General features: G+C 38.0%; 1 protein-coding gene across 1 annotated transcript; it reads left to right on the forward strand.

Moving 5' to 3' along the window:
- Positions 1-4,382: 4,382 nt before the first annotated feature.
- LOC128651683 (short coiled-coil protein-like) lies at positions 4,383-4,815 on the forward strand. Its single transcript, XM_053704676.1, has one exon. It carries the CDS (start codon positions 4,500-4,502, stop codon positions 4,743-4,745), a length of 246 nt encoding a protein of 81 aa, XP_053560651.1. The 5' UTR covers positions 4,383-4,499; the 3' UTR covers positions 4,746-4,815.
- Positions 4,816-18,795: the final 13,980 nt, after the last annotated feature.

The following is an 18,795-nucleotide window of genomic DNA, read 5'->3' on the forward strand; positions in this document are numbered from 1 at the left end:
CATTTAAATTTAAGCTTGAACACCTCCGCGTGTTGCTCAGGGAGGTTTTAGCTACTCTGGATGACTGTGACACCATTATAGTGCCAGAGAAATTGTGTAGATTGGATAAATACTATGCAGTGCCTGTTTACACTGATGTTTTTCCAATACCTAAAAGGTTTTCAGAAATTATTACTAAGGAATGGGATAGACCAGGTGTACCGTTCTCTCCCCCTCCTATTTTTAAGAAAATGTTTCCAATAGATGCCGCTACACGGGACTTATGGCAAACGGTCCCTAAGGTGGTGGGAGCAGTTTCTACCCTAGCTAAGCGTACAACTATTCCCGTCGAGGACAGTTGTGCTTTCCTATATCCAATGGATAAAAAGTTAGAGGGTTGCCTTAAGAAAATGTTTATTCAACAAGGTTTTATTCTCCAGCCTCTTGCATGCATTGCCCCGGTCACTGCTGCTGCGGCCTTCTGGTTTGAGTTTCTGGAAGAGGCCTTACAGGTAGAAACTCCATTGGATGATATACTTGACAAGCTTAAAGCGCTTAAGCTAGCCAATTCATTTGTTTTTGACGCCGTTGTTCATTTAACCAAACTAACGGCTAAGAACTCAGGTTTTGCTATACAGGCACGTAGGGCGCTATGGCTTAAATCCTGGTCAGCTGACATTACTTCAAAGTCTAAGCTTCTCAACATTCCCTTCAAGGGGCAGACCCTATTTGGGCCTGGACTGAAGGAAATCATTTCTGATATTACTGGAGGAAAAGGTCATGCCCTTCCTCAGGATAGGTCTAATAAATTAAGGACCAAACAAACTAATTTTCGTGCCTTTCGAAACTTTAAGACGAGCGCGGCATCAACTCCCTCTAATGCAAAACAAGAGGGAAATTTTGCCCAGTCCAAGCCGGTCTGGAGACCTAACCAGGCCTGGAACAAAGGTAAGCAGGCCAAGAAGCCTGCTGATGCCTCTAAGACAGCATGAAAGATCAGCCCCTGATCCGGTAATGGATCTAGTAGGGGGCAGACTTTCTCTCTTCGCCCAGGCTTGGGCAAGAGATGTCCAGGATCCCTGGGCGTTGGAAATTGTGTCCCAGGGATATCTTCTGGACTTCAAAGTTTCTTCCCCAAAAGGAAGATTTCACCTCTCACAATTATCTGCAGACCAGATAAAGAGAGAGGCATTCTTACATTGTGTTCAAGTCCTCCTAATTATGGGAGTGATCCACCCAGTTCCAAAGGAGGAACAGGGGCAAGGCTTCTATTCAAATCTCTTTGTGGTTCCCAAGAAAGAGGGAACCTTCAGACCAATCTTAGATCTCAAGAACCTAAACAAATTTCTCAGGGTCCCATCTTTCAAGATGGAGACTATTCGAACCATCCTACCTATGATTCAGGAGGGTCAATACATGACTACCGTGGACTTAAAGGAAGCTTATCTTCACATTCCGATACACAAAGATCATCATCGGTTTCTCAGGTTCGCCTTCCTAGACAGGCATTACCAGTTTGTGGCTCTTCCCTTTGGGTTAGCTATGGCACCAAGATCTTTACGAAGGTTCTGGGGTCACTTCTGGCGGTCCTAAGGCCGCGGGGCATAGCAGTAGCCCCTTACTTAGACGACATTCTGATACAGGCGTCGAATTTCCAAATTGCCAAGTCCCATACGGACATTGCTCTGGCATTCCTGAGGTCTCATGGGTGGAAAGTGAACGAAAAGAAGAGTTCTCTATCCCCTCTCACAAGAGTTTCCTTCCTGGGAACTCTGATAGATTCTGTAGAAATGAAGATTTACCTGACAGAGGCCAGGTTGTCAAAACTTCTAAATTCCTGCCGTGTTCTTTATTCTATTTCTCGCCCTTCAGTGGCTCAGTGTATGGAAGTAATCGGCTTAATGTTAGCGGCAATGGACATAGTGCCGTTTGCCCGCCCGGCGCCTACATCTCAGACTGCTGCAACTCTGCATGCTCAGTCAGTGGAATGGGGATTACACGGATTTGTCCCCTCTACTAAATCTGGATCAAGAGACCAGGGATTCTTTTCTCTGGTGGCTATCTCGGGTCCATCTGTCCAAAGGTATGACCTTCCGCAGGCCAGATTGGACAATAGTAACAACAGATGTCAGCCTTCTGGGCTGGGGTGCAGTCTGGAACTCCCTGAAGGCTCAGGGATCGTGAACTCAGGAGGAAGCACTCCTTCCGATAAACATTCTGGAACTAAGAGTGATATTCAATGCTCTTCAGGCTTGGCCTCAGCTAGCTGTGGTCATGTTCATCAGATTTCAGTCGGACAACATCACGACTGTAGCTTACATCAACCATCAAGGGGGAACAAGGAGTTCCCTAGCAATGTTGGAGGTTTCAAAGATAATCAATGGGCAGAGATTCACTCTTGCCATCTATCAGCTATCCATATCCCAGGAGTAGAGAACTGGGAGGCGAATTTTCTAAGTCGACAGACTTTTCATCCGGGGGAGTGGGAGCTCCATCCGGAGGTACTTGCACAGTTGATTCAACTTTGGGGCAAACCAGAACTGGATCTCATGGCGTCTCGTCAGAACGCCAAGCTTCCTTGTTACGGTTCCAGGTCCAGGGATCCCAAGGCAGCACTGATAGATGCTCTAGCAGTGCCTTGGTCCTTCAACCTGGCTTATGTGTTTCCACTGTTTCCTCTGCTCCCTCGTCTGATTGCCAAGATCAAACAGGAGAGAGCATCAGTGATTTTGATAGCACCTGCGTGGCCTTGGTGTGCAGATCTGGTGGACATGTCATCCTCTCCACCATGGACTCTGCCTCTGAGACAGGACCTTCTACTTCAGGGTCCTTTCAACCATCCAAATCTAATTTTTCTGCATCTGACTGCTTGGAGATTGAACGCTTGATCTTATCAAAGTGTGGTTTCTCCGAGTCGGTCATTGATACCTTAATACAGGCGCAAAAGCCTGTCACCAGGAAAATCTATCATAAGATATGGTGTAAATATCTTCATTGCTGTGAATCCAAGGGTTGCTCATGGAGTAAAGTCAGGATTCCTAGGATATTATCTTTTCTCCAAGAAGGATTGGAGAAGGGTTTATCAGCTAGTTCCTTAAAGGGACAGATTTCTGCTCTGTCTATTCTTTTGCACAAACGTCTGGCTGAGGTTCCAGATGTTCAGGCATTTTGTCAGGCTCTGGTTAGAATCAAGCCTGTTTTTAAACCTGTTGCTCCGCCATGGAGTTTAAATTTAGTTCTTAAAGTTCTTCAAGGGGTTCCGTTTGAACCTTTGCATTCCATAGATATTAAGCTCTTATCTTGGAAAGTTCTGTTTTTAGTAGCTATCTCCTCAGCTCGAAGAGTTTCGGAGTTATCTGCTTTATAATGTGATTCCCCTTATCTCATTTTCCATGCAGATAAGGTAGTGTTACGTACCAAACCTGGTTTTCTGCCTAAGGTGGTATCTAATAAAAATATCAATCAGGAGATTGTTGTTCCGTCACTGTGTCCTAATACTTCTTCAAAGAAGGAACGTCTATTACACAATCTTGACGTGGTTCGCACTTTAAAGTTTTATTTACAAGCTACTAAAGATTTTCGTCAAACATCTGCATTGTTTGTTGTCTACTCTGGACAGAGGAGAGGCCAAAAGGCTTCGGCAACTTCTCTATCTTTTTGGCTCAGAAGTATAATCCGCTTAGCTTATGAGACTGCTGGCCAGCAGCCTCCTGAAAGAATTACAGCTCATTCTACTAGAGCGGTAGCTTCCACATGGGCTTTTAAGAATGAGGCTTCTGTTGAACAGATTTGTAAGGCGTTGACTTGGTCTTCGCTTCATACTTTTTCTAAATTCTATAAATTTGATACTTTTGCTTCTTCGGAGGCTATTTTTGGGAGAAAGGTCTTACAGGCAGCGGTGCCTTCCGTTTAAGCGCCTGCCTTGTCCCTCCCTTCATCTGTGTCCTATAGCTTTGGTATTGGTATCCCACAAGTAATGTATGATCCGTGGACTGGATACACCTTACAAGAGAAAACAAAATTTATGCTTACCTGATAAATTTCTTTCTCTTGTGGTGTATCCAGTCCACGGCCCGCCCTGTCATTTTAAGGCAGGTGTTTTTTATTTTTAAACTACAGTCACCACTGCACCCTATAGTTTCTCCTTTCTCTTGCTTGTCTTCGGTCGAATGACTGGTAGGTGGCAGTTAGGGGAGGAGCTATATAGACAGCTCTGCTGTGGGTGATCCTCTTGCAGCTTCCAGTAATGGATGATCTGTGGACTGGATACACCACAAGAGAAATAAATTTATCAGCTAAGCATAAATTTTGTTTTTTTGTTGTTTAAAAAGATAGATATTCGATCACGCCTGACACTGATTTTGCGTGTTGCGTGAGCTGCTTGTGTGTCGCAGAGGAGGTTCCCTGTGTCAGTTTATGTATGTAGCCGTAAATAGTCATTTGTGCACATTACCGGCTAACTCGCAGATTTCTGTTTTGCCAAACTACAGATAATTCCACAAGACCCATCTTCTGCTTTGATGAATTCAGATATGGATGCTCTGGAGGTAGAAAATCAGATTGAACTAGAAGAAAAAACATGGCTGATTAACCAGGTTTTGGAACTTCAGCACACACTTGAAGATCTTTCTGCACGAGTTGATGCAGTTAAGGAAAAAAACTTGAAACTGAAGTCTGAAAATCAAGTTCTTGGACCTTACATTGAGAATCTCATGTCTGCTTCAAGTGTTTTCCAAACAACAGACACAAAGAGCAAGCGGAAGTAGTGCTCAGCTCCATTCCTTTATATTATGTTGTTATGTTTTCCTTTGTATTTGCATTGCATATACTATGTAACACCAGGTGTGCATTCAGTAAGCTAGTACTAGTAGTGGCGATGTTGGAGTAAATGTGCTATGTGCACAATGTTAGCAAACCGATACAAATTCCATAATCTAATAACAGCGTAAATGAAAGCTATTACAATGGCACAGGACAGTTTGCTACTATGGCATTTACATATGTTTCCTCATTAATATTTTATGGTTAACATAAGCTTGCATGGGGTACGTATCAGATATTAATGTAAAACAAACCAAAATGGATATATTTAGAAGGATTTCCATTTTCCCTTCTAATATATAACTTCAGTAGCATAATAAGTTTATTGTGCAACAGGGGCAAACACTAGAGTTTAGAAATCTATTTAGTGTACTGTGTTGCATATTTGATTCTGTGTTACGGGAATTTATAAACAAAAGCCTGCTGCTCCTGAAAATGGCCACATACTATCAAATAAGATTGGAGGGACACTGAGCCCAGGTTTTTTCTTGTGATTCGGATGGAGCATGCAGTTTTGGACATCTTTCTAGTTTGCTCCTATTGTCAGGTTTTCTTTGTTCTCTTGCTATCTTTGTTTGAAAAAGAGGGCATCTAGGCTGGGGAGACAGCCAATTTTTGGTTTGGACTCTGGACAGCACTTGTTTATTTGTGGGTGAATTTGTCTGCGGGGGCAACCCAGGTTGTTCGCCAGGGATGGGCCGGCATCTGGGCTTACATTCTTGCTTTTCGGGTGAAGATACCAGGAGAATGAATAAGATTTGGTGGCGGGAGTAAACAGGAGGGTTGCTTGGAGTTGCATGCTCTGTCTGAATCGCAAAAGGGGAATGTATTGAAAAGAAAATGGAATTTATTTGTGCAATTCTATGCACTGGCCCTATAAACCCTGCAATAGTGGCTTAATATTTCTTTAAGAAATAACCATCAATCATTCTGCTCACTAGAACATAGCACGTTCATGCAACGATGCCAGTTTGGACTATTAATATATTTCATATTTAATTTTCTCTTTATGAATATTTACAATATGTGGCTTTTGAATGGTGTATGATTTATTAAAACATAAGTGAGTTTCCAGCTGTCTATGAAACCTGCAGTGCTGTTTTTTTTTTTAAATGATTTTTTTTGTTTTGTCTAATATAAATGTAGATATATATATATATATATATATATATATATATATATATATAAGTACAAAAAGAGAAAAAGCCGGATGCGGTCTTAAATTAAAACGTCCAATTTATTGGTCAATGTTAAAAATAATTGACAGTACTCAAACGAAAAAGTCTAACATGTTTCGGCACACGGCCTTACTCATAGACATAATTTTCTTAGTGAAAACTGCCAATTGTGTCTGGTATTGGTTCGCTTTGCGAACCACTATCAGAATGGCTGGACAGCATATTGCAGCCACTTGTTGTTTCCTTGCCAAGCTTTCTGAAAGATACCAAACATGTGCTTCAAATTTTTGATGGCTTTATATGGCAAGAAGAATTTTCTTGGCTAACAGTAGACGTCGTAGCCCTATACTCATCTATCCCCCATACCATGGGGATCCTTGCTGTTAAATTCTATTTGGAGAATAAAACGAATTATACCAAAGAATTTATCCAATTCATCTTAGATGTGTTGCAATTTTTATTGACACACAACTATTTCAAGTTTGATGACTCTTTTTATCTCCAGTTGCAAGGTACAGCAATGGGGGCGAAATTTGCGCCCTCATATGCTAACTTAGTAATGGGTTGGTTTGAATTTAGCATGATATATGGGGAACAGAATCCTTTTCTCCAGTATATCAAAAGCTACCATCGTTTTATTGACGATCTACTGTTGATTTGGATTGGTCAGCTCACACTCATTGAAGAGTTCATTGGATATCTAAATGAAAATGAATGGGGTCTGAAGTTCACTTTTGAAACAAACAAAACATCTATAAATTTTTTAGATGTCCAGCTTAGCAATCTGGCTGGTACTAACAACATAAAAACGCAAATTTTCAGAAAGCCCATATCAGGTAATACACTCCTACATGGCAGAAGCAACCATCCACTAAATGTTCCCTATGCCATAGCAAAGGGACAGTATATTAGAATAAAAAGGAATTGTTCTGAAAAACAAGATTGCGTTGTACAAAGTGAAGATCTTACTCACAGACTCATAAGTAGGGGCTATCACAACACAGCCATTCAAAAGGCAAAAAATGAAGTGGATTGTTTGGACAGGAAAACTTTGTTGGCAAATAAATCTAAAAGGACCAATCCCACTAGTGATCGGGTTACCTTTGTTACTCAATATTCATCTGACTACGATAACATTTGCAAGATCATTCGCAAACATCTACCTATGCTCAAGGCAGATGAGGGATTGGTTCCTTTCATCGACAAAGGATGTAGGTTTTCCTACAAGAAAGGATGCACTATAGGAAACATTATTTCCCCAAGTGCTTTACCTAAGGATAAAACAACTACAAGCTCGTGATTACAATCTAGGGGTATGTACAAGTGTGGTTATAATGCATGTATCCCTTGCAGCTTTATCCAGAAGGGAAATGTTTTTTCCTCCTCCACCACAAATAAGTCATATACAGTAAAAAGTTGCATCAATTGTCGCACAAAATTTGCAGTATATATGATTTGGTGCACATGCACCCCGAAACAATATGTGGGATGCACTTCAAGGGAGGTTAGAGAACGCATCCGGCAACATCTATCCGATATCAAACGATCAGATCCTGTATCTGACATGGCCAAGCATTTCATTCAGACACATGCTAGCAGTAATACAACCTTTAGATGGATGGTTATTGACCATATACAAGCACAAAACAGGGGTGGTGATCGAAATAAGGCCCTCTTGAAAAAAGAGGCATTTTGGATCTTCACTTTGAAGTCGCGTATCCCTGATGGATATAACTCCATCAATGATATTATAAACTTTTGGGAATAATTTACCAAGATATTATATGATCATGTATCAATCTGATAATTTGTTTAGAAAAACAACAATTACCACTCATTTATGAGGGCTCCACTCACACCTATAACATAATACACCACCCCCTTTACTTACATTAAACTAACCAGAAAATTTCTCCCAGAGCACACAATTAAGTAATTCAAATCTAAACCCAAAATAATTTCTTTAACCATTAACAATACTGGTTGATTACTCTGTTTGTATTTTTTCCTTGTGTTTGTTGGTGTTTACATCAACAGGAGGAACCGTGATGTTACAACATATTTTCCAAACTAAGAAAGGTCTCTTTAGTATTGAATCGTTTAAAATTTAAAACTAATGATATATACCAAGTTTCAAATGACTAAACTTCTCCTGCATTTGTCTTCACCACAAATAGGATAACTTGTGCCTTTATAGTACAATTCCTATAACATCATAGGCTTTTTTGTGCCCAACTATTATTATCACTATTATTAATAACAAACACAAATACATTTAAGTCTAAGATTACTAGATATATGAATTGTATAAAACAGAGGCCGTTTTCAACTGGTTATATATAACAGTAGTTATTTAAAATTATTCTAGGCTTATGCAACAACATTGCATATATGATTATAAGTATGTGAACCTCTAAATCGCTATAGTAAACCAAAATAAGCCTCACTTGGTTTACCTGTGTAATATTGTAATCTGTCTGTATAGATTCATTTACATATTTATTTATTTGTTGATTTAATTGAATTTAAGCCATCCGCTACACATATGGTATATTCATTTATTTATTTAATATTAATATTGGCTGGGATTTACATGCCACCCATTTATGTTAATTTTATATACCTTTGTAGCAATCATGTGTTTATTTAACAGCATTGTTAGTTAGGTTCTCCCATTGTCTAAGTATATTACCACTTGTTACTTGTTAGCAATTAATGACAACCAATAGATACTCACTACTGCTTTTAAATACTGGCGGTTTTCACTAAGAAAATTATGTCTATGAGTAAGGCCGTGTGCCGAAACATGTTAGACTTTTTCGTTTGAGTACTGTCAATTATTTTTAACATTGACCAATAAATTGGACGTTTTAATTTAAGACCGCATCCGGCTTTTTCTCTTTTTGTACTTATTTCATTATCCCTTTACAAAGCCAGGTCTTACAACGAACTTTGATTCCTGATAAGTATCAGGGATTTTTCCATTTGTTCCCCGGACTGGGATTTTTGAAGTTGCCCTAGAAGGATTGGCCGAGCGGTGGAGCTACGTCATAGACAAGCACGGATTGGCTGGTATCGACAAAGGGTGTGTCAGGAAGTGCAGCTACGCCAGAGAGCGGACGCAAGGAGAGGATATCGTAGGAATTCACCGGTCTTCCAGAGGTGCAGCGGTGGCCGTGCCGTATGGTAAAGTTACCGGAGAATCACAAGTTAAACCCTCCATTCACTTATTTGCTGTAAAGAATCCTGTGAGTACTTACCCCTGTTGATCCACACTGTCTCTCCATTTACCCACCGAGCTCAGGCATACTTCATTGAGGTCTTCAGAGTGACTGTTTGTCACGGCAGGAAACCGCAATCCAGCCTTGATGTTTTTTCCTTTGTTTTCTACCATTACAAGCGGAAGGGAAGCTTGTTTACATCTATGACTGTTCTTTGTGCTGTTTTTCTGCATTCTTTTTCCTAGCAGCTGGGACTTTGGACTTATTGTTCGTTTTTCATACATATATTCATTTATATATACTTTTCAGTCCAGAGGTCTATATTCAATAAGGAGAACTTTTACCATATACTGTTCTTTGAACCAACATGGCTATTTAAGCTTTGATGTTATCCATTTTTTGCTCAAACAACTAACTCTATTTTTCTGTCGTTTTCCAGGTTTCATTTATTGTATCTAAAAGTATCTAAAAGTATTGTTGCGACATTTCCTGCTTTTGCTTTAGCTTTCCCATAAGTATATAAGTATATAAGTGTGCACACACATTTTTTCTGCCATTTTTTAGCATTAAGGATAAGAAACTATACAATTGAACTACTATCTATAGTTTCATCAGAAAATATGCGTTTGTTCCTATTGCTATAACACAGTGTTTAAGTGTATTTTCTAAAACATGGGAAAAAGTGTTCCCAGTTCTTAGAAAGCTCTCTAAATCTTTTACTGTAACACTAATGTGAACATTTTCTTACTTGCAATAGGATCCTTTCACGCTTGTGTACAGCAGCACACACATATATATACTTAATAGTGGTACTTTCCATCTGAATGAGTCCTATTGTTGTTACCATTTCTTGACATATTCAGTCACTTCCAGTGAAGTTTCACCTTTAGCTTTCAAATATGGAAGCAGCATCAGGTTTTGACATGGACCAACAATTTTACTCACTCACTACTATTGATAATTTAGATCAATTAGAAAAAGATTTCGAAAATATTTTTTGTGAAAACTATAGTGTGAACCCTCTAAGTGACAAATTCCAGTCTATGGAAAATTTAATGAAAAAGGAACTGAGATTGAAATGGGATAAGTGGACCCTGGAACGCTATATAAGGCTACAAATGGTACCCAGGGGCCTTAGAATTAAGAAATTTCCCACTTTCTCCGTAGATGATCAGGCATTCATTAAAAAATGGAATGAATCTCTCTCTGACTGCTCCTTTAAATTGATGGGACTTATCATTGAATACAAAGATGCCCAGCTTCGTGCAGTCAGAGATCAAATCATTCTCTTACAACAAGAATTGGATTTAAACACGTTAGAAAAAAACTATAAAGAATTAGACAACATTTTAAATGACAGTATAGCACAATTAAAAAAGGAGTTAGTGCAATCTAAACATGAAAAGTACATGAGAGATCAAATGGATTATAGTCAAAATAAGGTTTATATTTGGCAAAGACAAAATAGAAATCGATCTAGAGATCGTAAACGTAGATGGAGGTCCAACAGAGTAAATCAAAATAAAAAAGACACTTGGAGTGGCTCAGACTCAGGTGATGCCAGCAATTCAGATCATAGTAATCCAGATAATGAAGCCTACCAGGCTCAGGGGGCACAACCTAAATCTATACTAAAAAACTCCAAAGATCAGACATTAAAAACTGTATCCTTTATTTCAAAGGAAGTTGAGCATCCTCCAACGTCAAATAAATATCAAGTTGCATTAGAACAGACAGGTTCTCAGAAAGAACAAACCGACAGTAACATACTGGATCAGGTTTTTCAGATTACCCCAATGAACCATGCAAATCGAGGGCGAGGGGCAAACACAAGGGGAAATCCAAAATTAAGACAACAACCCAGGTATACACTAAGGAGAGGGAGGGGTCAAAACAAATATCAGATTTGATAGATGATACATGTACTTCAAATGAAAATATATTGAATTTAATGGATGAGTCTATTGACTCCACTTACGATGTTATCAATCTCACCAATTACAAATTAAACAAAGATGAGATTAAAGTACTCGGTTATGGACTAGGTTATGTCCCTACCACTAGGTTTAATTTGTTCCAAACCTTGGTAGATATAAATAAATTTATTCGAGCACTTACATTGAAAAAACATTTTTATTTTTCACAAGAGGTTGGTGAACAAACTGACAACAGAATTGACCATCACAGCAGCTTGTCTGAAAATACTCTAAACACTTTGAGTTTTGATTTCTCTGAAGTCAGGGATATCCAGGCTCTTATGTCATTGAATGAAGAGAATGCTGAATTAAATTTGGGTACATGTAATGCCCACATTGGGTTTAAACCAAAATCTACTTTTTATCCTTTACAAACAAGGGGGGACACATTGGTTTCTTTCCAAAAAAGAATTGAGAAAGACCTGGTTGATCTTGCTAAAAAAACCCTTGAAAAGTAAACCCAATCTTACTAAACAAGAGAGAATTGCCTTGAACTCACTGAAGTCAAACTCAGACTTGGTGATAAAGAACGCCGATAAAGGTGGAAGTGTTGTCATCTGGGATTTAAAATCATATAAAGGGGAGATTATGAGGCAGCTAAATAATCCTACGGATTACAAGGTCTTACCTTGCGATCCTGTAAATAAATTTAAAAAGGACCTCATCTCCCTTTTGGATGATGGCCTCATGCTTGGCCACATTGATGACAAAACATTTGACTTTTTGTCTGTCGACAATCCCATCACCCCTATTATACATGTCTTGCCTAAGGTGCACAAAAGCACTGTGAATGTAAAAGGTAGACCAATTGTGTCTGGTATTGGTTCGCTTTGCGAACCACTATCAGAATGGCTGGACAGCATATTGCAGCCACTTGTTGTTTCCTTACCAAGCTTTCTGAAAGATACCAAACATGTGCTTCAAATTTTTGATGGCTTTATATGGCAAGAAGAATTTTCTTGGCTAACAGTAGACGTCGTAGCCCTATACTCATCTATCCCCCATACCATGGGGATCCTTGCTGTTAAATTCTATTTGGAGAATAAAACGAATTATACCAAAGAATTTATCCAATTCATCTTAGATGTGTTGCAATTTTTATTGACACACAACTATTTCAAGTTTGATGACTCTTTTTATCTCCAGTTGCAAGGTACAGCAAAGGGGGCGAAATTTGCGCCCTCATATGCTAACTTAGTAATGGGTTGGTTTGAATTTAGCATGATATATGGGGAACAGAATCCTTTTCTCCAGTATATCAAAAGCTACCATCGTTTTATTGACGATCTACTGTTGATTTGGATTGGTCAGCCCACACTCATTGAAGAGTTCATTGGATATCTAAATGAAAATGAATGGGGTCTGAAGTTCACTTTTGAAACAAACAAAACATCTATACATTTTTTAGATGTCCAGCTTAGCAATCTGGCTGGTACTAACAACATAAAAACGCAAATTTTCAGAAAGCCCATATCAGGTAATACACTCCTACATGGCAGAAGCAACCATCCACTAAATGTTCCCTATGCCATAGCAAAGGGACAGTATATTAGAATAAAAAGGAATTGTTCTGAAAAACAAGATTGCGTTGTACAAAGTGAAGATCTTACTCACAGACTCATAAGTAGGGGCTATCACAACACAGCCATTCAAAAGGCAAAAAATGAAGTGGATTGTTTGGACAGGAAAACTTTGTTGGCAAATAAATCTAAAAGGACCAATCCCACTAGTGATCGGGTTACCTTTGTTACTCAATATTCATCTGACTACGATAACATTTGCAAGATCATTCGCAAACATCTACCTATGCTCAAGGCAGATGAGGGATTGGTTCCTTTCATCGACAAAGGATGTAGGTTTTCCTACAAGAAAGGATGCACTATAGGAAACATTATTTCCCCAAGTGCTTTACCTAAGGATAAAACAACTACAAGCTCGTGGTTACAATCTAGGGGTATGTACAAGTGTGGTTATAATGCATGTATCCCTTGCAGCTTTATCCAGAAGGGAAATGTTTTTTCCTCCTCCACCACAAATAAGTCATATACAGTAAAAAGTTGCGTCAATTGTCGCACAAAATTTGCAGTATATATGATTTGGTGCACATGCACCCCGAAACAATATGTGGGATGCACTTCAAGGGAGGTTAGAGAACGCATCCGGCAACATCTATCCGATATCAAATGATCAGATCCTGTATCTGACATGGCCAAGCATTTCATTCAGACACATGCTAGCAGTAATACAACCTTTAGATGGATGGTTATTGACCATATACAAGCACAAAACAGGGGTGGTGATCGAAATAAGGCCCTCTTGAAAAAAGAGGCATTTTGGATCTTCACTTTGAAGTCGCGTATCCCTGATGGATATAACTCCATCAATGATATTATAAACTTTTGGGAATAATTTACCAAGATATTATATGATCATGTATCAATCTGATAATTTGTTTAGAAAAACAACAATTACCACTCATTTATGAGGGCTCCACTCACACCTATAACATAATACACCACCCCCTTTACTTACATTAAACTAACCAGAAAATTTCTCCCAGAGCACACAATTAAGAAATTCAAATCTAAACCCAGAATAATTTCTTTAACCATTAACAATACTGGTTGATTACTCTGTTTGTATCTTTTCCTTGTGTTTGTTGGTGTTTACATCAACAGGAGTACCCGTGATGTTACAACATATTTTCCAAACTAAGAAAGGTCTCTTTAGTATTGAATCGTTTAAAATTTAAAACTAATGATATATACCAAGTTTCAAATTACTAAACTTCTCCTGCATTTGTCTTCACCACAAATAGGATAACTTGTGCCTTTATAGTACAATTCCTATAACATCATAGGCTTTTTTGTGCCCAACTATTATTATCACTATTATTAATAACAAACACAAATACATTTAAGTCTAAGATTACTAGATATATGAATTGTATAAAACAGAGGCCGTTTTCAACTGGTTATATATAACAGTAGTTATTTAAAATTATTCTAGGCTTATGCAACAACATTGCATATATGATTATAAGTATGTGAACCTCTAAATCGCTATAGTAAACCAAAATAAGCCTCACTTGGTTTACCTGTGTAATATTGTAATCTGTCTGTATAGATTCATTTACTTATTTATTTATTTGTTGATTTAATTGAATTTAAGCCATCCGCTACACATATGGTATATTCATTTATTTATTTAATATTAATATTGGCTGGGATTTACATGCCACCCATTTATGTTAATTTTATATACCTTTGTAGCAATCATGTGTTTATTTAACAGCATTGTTAGTTAGGTTCTCCCATTGTCTAAGTATATTACCACTTGTTACTTGTTAGCAATTAATGACAACCAATAGATACTCACTACTGCTTTTAAATACTGGCGGTTTTCACTAAGAAAATTATGTCTATGAGTAAGGCCGTGTGCCGAAACATGTTAGACTTTTTCGTTTGAGTACTGTCAATTATTTTTAACATTGACCAATAAATTGGACGTTTTAATTTAAGACCGCATCCGGCTTTTTCTCTTTTTGTACTTATTTCATTATCCCTTTACAAAGCCAGGTCTTACAACGAACTTTGATTCCTGATAAGTATCAGGGATTTTTCCATTTGTTCCCCGGACTGGGATTTTTGAAGTTGCCCTAGAAGGATTGGCCGAGCGGTGGAGCTACGTCATAGACGAGCACGGATTGGCTGGTATCGACAAAGGGTGTGTCAGGAAGTGCAGCTACGCCAGAGAGCGGACGCAAGGAGAGGATATCGTAGGAATTCACCGGTCTTCCAGAGGTGCAGCGGTGGCCTTGCCGTATGGTAAAGTTACCGGAGAATCACAAGTTAAACCCTCCATTCACTTATTTGCTGTAAAGAATCCTGTGAGTACTTACCCCTGTTGATCCACACTGTCTCTCCATTTACCCACCGAGCTCAGGCATACTTCATTGAGGTCTTCAGAGTGACTGTTTGTCACGGCAGGAAACCGCAATCCAGCCTTGATGTTTTTTCCTTTGTTTTATATATATATATATATATATATATATATATATATATGTGTGTGTGTGTATGTATGTGTATGTATATATATATGTGTGTATATATGTATATATATATATATATATATATATATATATACTGTGTATGTATATATATATATATATATATATATATAAATATATGTATGTATATGTATGTATATATGTGTATATATATGTATATATATATATATATATATATATATATATATATATATATATATATATATATATTAGTATCCAGTTATTTTGCACTACTCAGTTATGATTGTTCTGCTAAGTTACTGTCTACTAATGCTACTGTGCTATGAACTAAATGGATAAAGATTTCCTGGTAACCTCAACACAGTATTTGTCTGAAGATAGCATTGATGTATTTATTTTACAAGATATGTATTGTATAAACTTTGTGCTGTGTAAATGTTAACTAGATACTGAGTTCCTAGGAAATCATGACTGGTTAAGTGTACATCTAGCACACCACAAATTGCACCTTTTTAATATAAAGAAATTGTCAAAAGCCGTGTATGTTAATTCTATTTTTATTTCTTCACAGTTTTCAATATTTGTTGATGTGGTTTTATACTTGTCAGCCCTTGCCAACTTTAGCCAATGCCGCCTTTTACAAAGGAAGAGAACAACCTCTATTGTGCCAATCATGGCTCTATATAAAATTGTGCAAAAAGGCGTAGTCTTAATGAGTCTAGTGAAAAAAAATATACAGTGACTCATTAAAGTAACACTATTATTAGCAAGCTAATAAATGACCTGTCTGGTATACAACCCCCTCCACTCAGACATACACTAGCCAGAATTTATCAACTGCTGATACAGAAGCCGCCAGGCCATGTACCGCCATACCTAGAAAAATGGGAAACTGACCTAGGGGTTATTATAACTCCCCAGACGAGCGACTCGATACTTCAAGCCACCATCAAATCTTCTATCTCGTCTTCCATACTGGAAACTAATCTCAAATTACTACATAGATGGTATTTTACCCCACAAAAATTACACCGCCTATTCCGCTCACAACCTAATAAGTGTTGGAGATGCGGACATGTAAATAGTAATGCAGCACATATGTGGTGGTGGTTTAATGCCATCCAGAACTTTTGGAGACAGGTGGTAGAGGAGGCAGAGAACATAATGGGAACAATATTCCCACTAGACCCCCTAATATGGCTATTAAACAAAAAACTAAAATCAAATATAAACCCTACCTACGTTTATTTAGGATTATGACCAATGGAGCAAAACAACTGATAGCCAAAAACTGGAAATATAGTGGAGCTCCACCATTAACTATGTGGGTTCAGAAGGTTTCCGAATTAATTTCTCTAGAAGAATACTATTATCTTAAAAATGAGAAAATGGATATTTATGCAGTGATAACCCAGACTTGGGACACATATCTTCAATTACTTAAAGAAAAACAATCCACAATAAGCTAGACTGGTTGGGGACCTCGGACGGGGCGGGACGGACCCATTTTTTACCCCTCTTTTCCCCTCTTCCTTTTCTCTTTTCCCCTTTTTCCTTTCCCTTTTCCTTTTTTTATGTCATTGGTGTACTTGTTTTTATTTTTATTGTTCTTTTTCGCAACCGTGGGAGTTCAAACCCTTTCTAAAGACTTTGATGAAGCAATTAGAAACTCCCCTACGAAAAAGACGTTTATTAAACAGAGAGTTCTAGAAAGTTAATATATTTTGTATTAGATTCAGGATAATAAAAGTTGGACAACTGTTGAATATGTAACAACATGGAGCTGCGTCTCCTATTGTATGTATCACAATATGTAATATTCAATAAAGTTGTTTATTAAAAAAAAAAAAAAAATGACCTGTCTGCACCCTTAATCTTTCTAATTTATTAAAGATAAAGCTTTTGATTTTAAAATAAAGGCATTTTTTTATTTTTTGCTTGAAAAAAAAAAAAAAAAGATAGATATTCCCTTTACTATCCATTCAGATTTGCATAACCAACATGGTTATATGAATACGCTTTTTACCTCTGTGATTACCTTGTATTTAAACCTCTGCAGACTGTCCCCTTATTTCAGCTCTATTGACAAACTTGCATTTTAGCCATTCAGTGCTGGCTCATAAATAACTCTACAGGAGTGAGCACAATGTTATCTATATGGCACGCATGAACTAGCACTGTGTAGCTGTTAACAACTGTCAAAATGCACTGAGAAAAGGGGCAGCCTCCAAGGGTTAGAAATTAGAATATGAGTCTACCTAGGTTTAGCTTTCAGCAAATAATACCAAGAGCACAAAGCAAATTTGATAATAAAAGTAAATTGGAAAGTTGTTTAAAATTGCATGCCCTATCTGATTCATTAAAGTTTAAGTTTAACAAGACTGTCCATTTAAAACAAAATCCAACAACAAAATAAACTCACATTTAAAAAAATCCAACAACAAGAAACAACAATTACATCAACAGCAAATATTTAATACAATCCAAAGTCAGATGTAATCTTTAATGATAATAAAAAAAACTCAATGGAAACAAATATTCTGAAAAACCAAGGAAAAATATCCAAAAAAATCCAAAAAACAAAACAAACTTCTTTTCTTCATCAGATATAATCCACAATGATCCAGATAGAAAAACGAAACAAAAAATATCGCACATGAACAGAGCTCTGCTCACAGAGAATAAATAACTACATTTTAGACCGCTCAGTGCTGCCCAAAATCTTACAAAATAATTGCTAAAATTATCGTGGCACATTTTTGAAGTGTTGAGGAGAAAAAGAAGAACTTAAAGGACACGGAGCTATCTTATAAAGTTTGCGGCCATCTTGAAATTTGAGCTAAGGAAGTTGCAATCCTAATTTTCAAGAGCGACGAGTATTTGTTGGAAGATGGAGCCGCTCACATTTATTGCAGTCCTGACGGAATTACTAAACACGCACCATATGCGACTATGGGAATCTTTGGAGGGAGCACTTTACTCTCCTGCTCAAGACCCAGTGAACACAGATTTGGTTCCAGCCGAGATGTCTATCGTGTTTGCTGTCCATAAACAGGAGGCAGTATCCCATGAAATAATAAGGCCAACACTAAACCTAGAGGGTAACACTTTGGAGTCATCAAGGGTGGCGCGCTACAATCTACCTTCCCGAGACAGACCACCCGTCCACCTCTATGGGAAACCGCTAGAGCAGGGCATGGCTGACGCCTTAAATACACCACATCTTTCTCACAGCAGAGAACCCTTCCATCGGCTCACCAATTGGGGCTTGCTGACTATAGCCTCTCAGTTATCGGTCAATGAACTCTCCCTGGAGTTTGCAGTGCAGCTGCGGAAGACGGGCGTACACAATCAGCGTGTGAGAACGACAGAGATCCTATTAGCGAATTGGACTTACTATGAAAAGGGTTAGATCCAGAACCTTTGCCGAACTTTTAAGTTATAGCATATATGATGTTATAAGACTGACATTGTTGTTGGAGTATAATGCTCATACAATAGTTTAATATCCGTTTGCATGTTAGCTGAGCCTGTTTTTCTTCCGCTCTTATTTACTGTATTTGATTTATTATTCCAACCCTAACTCCCTG

This window comes from Bombina bombina, chromosome 3 (assembly GCF_027579735.1).
Source record: "Bombina bombina isolate aBomBom1 chromosome 3, aBomBom1.pri, whole genome shotgun sequence".
NCBI lineage: Eukaryota > Metazoa > Chordata > Amphibia > Anura > Bombinatoridae > Bombina > Bombina bombina.